This window comes from Mugil cephalus, chromosome 12 (genome assembly GCF_022458985.1).
Source record: "Mugil cephalus isolate CIBA_MC_2020 chromosome 12, CIBA_Mcephalus_1.1, whole genome shotgun sequence".
NCBI lineage: Eukaryota > Metazoa > Chordata > Actinopteri > Mugiliformes > Mugilidae > Mugil > Mugil cephalus.
Window position 1 is genome coordinate 2,782,854 of NC_061781.1, and position 3,632 is coordinate 2,786,485.

The 3,632-nt window shown below is 41.4% G+C and overlaps 1 protein-coding gene across 1 annotated transcript; it reads right to left on the reverse strand.

The window, feature by feature from the left end:
• Positions 1 to 293: 293 nt before the first annotated feature.
• On the reverse strand, positions 294 to 1,515 carry LOC125017934 (trace amine-associated receptor 13c-like). The gene is made up of 2 exons (XM_047601507.1): positions 1,343 to 1,515; positions 294 to 1,110 (listed from the first exon to the last, which is right to left on the reverse strand). Exons 1-2 carry the CDS (start codon positions 1,513 to 1,515, stop codon positions 294 to 296), a joined length of 990 nt encoding a protein of 329 aa, XP_047457463.1.
• Between the last annotated feature and the right edge of the window lie 2,117 nt (positions 1,516 to 3,632).

The window sequence follows — 3,632 nt, forward strand, 5'->3', positions numbered from 1 at the left end:
GAAAAAAACACCTGGTTGCTAAAGTCCCTACATCCTAAACTGATCAAGTATGGTCATAATGTTATGTCTGATCACTGTTTGCACACACTGTAGATCATCTTATCTCATCTCATACTGCAGGGATTGCTGGAGCCTATCCCAGCTGTCACCAGACTTGAGGCTAACACATAGACAAACAACTATTTACACTCAGACTCACACGGAGGGTCAGTTTAGGGTCACCAATTAGTCTAACGAGCATGTCTTTGGGAGGAAACCGGAGTACTCAGAGAAAACCCTCAGTTTCACTATCTCTACATTATGCTGGCCCCACAGGAGCCAGGCTTCAGTATCTGCAGAGTGACGATGAGTTTAACAGCACCTCTAAACCAGGGATAAAACAGTGCATAAATCACAGGGTTTAGACAAGAATTGAAATAAAACATTAGAATCAGAAAAGAGGCATATGTAGTATTAAGCACATTGTCCTCAAAAACAGCGTAACAGTAATAAGGACAGTAACATATGAGATATACAACTACCAGAACACCAAGAGTCCTGGCTGCTTTCAACTCTGATTTCTTTCTTGTCACAGTCAGTGAAACCTGGACTTTGACAGCTGTAACATGAAAGCGCATGGCACGAGCCTGAGACACAGCCACCACAAATACTCTCAGATACAGAATTATGATGACAGTAATGGGAACAATGAAGGATAAAACAACATCAACACTTCCTGTAATGTAGTCCACAACCAGCATACACTCTCCATAGCAGGATTTAGTCTTGTTTGGTTCAGTCAGGACATCCTTCACATAAAAACTGCTGTAGAAAGAAGAACAAACCCAGCACAGACAAACGCCGATTTTCACTTTTGTCACAGTGACTCTGGTGGGGTAATGCAAAGGGTAACAAATAGCCACATAACGGTCAATTGATATGAGCAGAATGTTTCCTATCGAGGCAGAGACAATGTTGCAAGTCAGAAATCCATAAAGAGAACAGAGAGCATCCCCAAACACCCAGCAGGCTGTTTTCCTAAAGATTTCTACCGGCATCAACAGCAGGCCCACAAGAAAGTCTGACACAGCCAGAGAGAGGAGGAGGATGTTAGTGGGTGTATGAAGCTGCCTGGAAGGAGACAGAAAAGCATCAATTACACATTAATCATGTCAAAACATTTTCAGTTAAAGTTATAATAGTGTGTTTTTGCTTAGGTTCTATAAACTATTGTTGCGAAGTGTGCCCAATCATTTAATTCATGCAGACATTCATGAATAATACATATCTTATATATTAAATAACAAAGTGTGCACATTTCTGAAACGTAAACTCTAGGTTTTGTTGAGGAGAGAATCTCTGCCTGAAGTGGGAGACTGAGATGATGACCAGCAGGTTGAGAACCACCGTAATCACAGAGATGGACGACAGCAGAATGTTCAGGAGCACAGCTTCAGACCAGTGAAGTGTGGGCTTCCTGCAGGATGTGTTGAGGAGATGTGGAAAACAGAGATCCACTTGGTCCTGGATCTCCATCATCAGACAGCTACAGTACCAGCAGCTCTTTGACCAGAACTCTTTATCAAGTTCTGCCATCCCTCCCCTCATCTATTTTAGTCTCTGTGGAATTCTGTCCATCTTCTTTCTCTCTACACAAGTCATGCTTACTTTGTGCCCTGCCCATTTGTCCGTCATAAGTTAAAGTTAGATGGAACTGTCTGCGAAGCTGGCCTATCTACAGTGGTATGAGAAAAAGTATTAGCCCCCTTTCTGATTTCTATTTTTTTTGCATGTTTGACACACTTAATGTTTCAGATCATCACATAAATTTAAATATTAGTCAACGATTACACAAGAAAAAAACACAAAATCTAATTTTTGAATTAGGTTTTCATCAGTAAGAGAAAACAAATCCAAACATGACAATGTGTGAAAAAGTGATTGCTCCCTAATCCTAATAACTGGTTGGACCACCCTGAGCAGCATGAACCACCTTTTTAAGGGAATGCCACAGCATCTCAATAGGATTCAGGTCAGGACTTGGACTAGATCACTCCAAAGTCCTACTTTTTTTTTTTTTTCTTCAGCCATTCAGAGGTGAACTTGCTGGTGTTTTTTGGGTCATGGTCCTGCTGCAGAACCCACGTTCTCTTCAGCTTGAGGACATAAACAAATGGCTAGACTGAAGGCACGGCTATCATCTCTTCCTGAGCTGGTCAAAATGACACAGAGGTTCTTTATGTGTTGTGAAGGGTAAAAATCCTGTAGTTTTGGAAAAAAAATTCTCGATCTGGTGTCCAGGACCAGGGACTAAAACCTCTGGTTTCTCCTGGTTGAGCTGTAGCAAGTTATCTGCCATCCATGACTGGATATCTAAAATGCAGTTATAAGGGGCATTAATTGGCCCTGTGTTAACAGGAGACATGGCGATGTACAGCTTTGTGTCTTCTGCATAACTGTGGAAGCTGATGCCATGCCTCCTGTCCCCAAGTGGAAGCATATAAAGATTAAAAAGTTATGGACCTAAAATTGACCCTTGGGGCACACCACACTTAATTGTATGTGTTCTGGAGGGACATGCTTCCATACTTAAAAAGAAAAGTCAATCTGTGAGACAAGAACTAAACCAGTTAAAAACAGTACCAGCGATACAGACCAGGTTACTGAGTCTTTAATAAAATGTTATGGTCAACTGTGACAAAGGCAACACCAAGATCAAGTAAGACCAAGGCTGTAAGCTTTTGTCAGTCCATGTTACATGGATGTTTTTTTATGGACATAAAAAAACATCTAAGCTGATTTTAAGTGGACCTGGACCAGTTATATCTTCCGTTAAGAAGCAAATAGAAGCATGCTAACAGGCTAAACTGAGATGTTTGTTTGTTAGCAATATAACAACACAATATACTATATATATGTAACCCTTGAGGTCGGCTCACTCTGGCCTGGATCAGATTAGGCCCTTGGTCTACCTAATAAATTTCTGTGTTGTGTATTTTTATTCCTTGGTGGAAGACGGAGAGAATAACTAGGCGAGGAGACAGGATCTGGACTGCTCTGTCTTTATCACAGGGCTTCACCTTAGCACAATACATCAGGTTGTCACTTTACAAAACAAGAACATGTCACACTGCGATAAAACCTGTAGCATAATCCCTTCCAGTAACCAGCATAACCGAACCAAACAGGTAACACGTGTGTGCCAGGAAGATTGAAAGAGTATGTGCAGTTGTAAATGAGTGAATGAGTGAGACTCTGTGTGTGTGTGTGTGTGTGCATGCATGCACACATGACAGCATTATAATATGAAAAGAACCATCACATTTCTCTTGCATAATAAACTTAACAAATCCCTCAGACGTCTCTTACACCAATAACAGCAACCCCACATTAATATGACTCCTAATATTCATATTTGTCAAACCAATCACCTGTATAGTGACAAACAATAACTTTCCCCCCCCCCCATCTCTAGTGGAGAGATTTTCCATACACCGCCCTCCCGAACACCCCACTGACAACAAGACACATTGTGTTCCTGATGTAAGGCGTGAAGTGAAACATATGTGCAATGTATCATGGTCAGTCTTTACCAGCCCCCATCTTCTTGTCTTTGGCCTCCTGCCACAGTCTGCATCCTATTTCTATCTTCT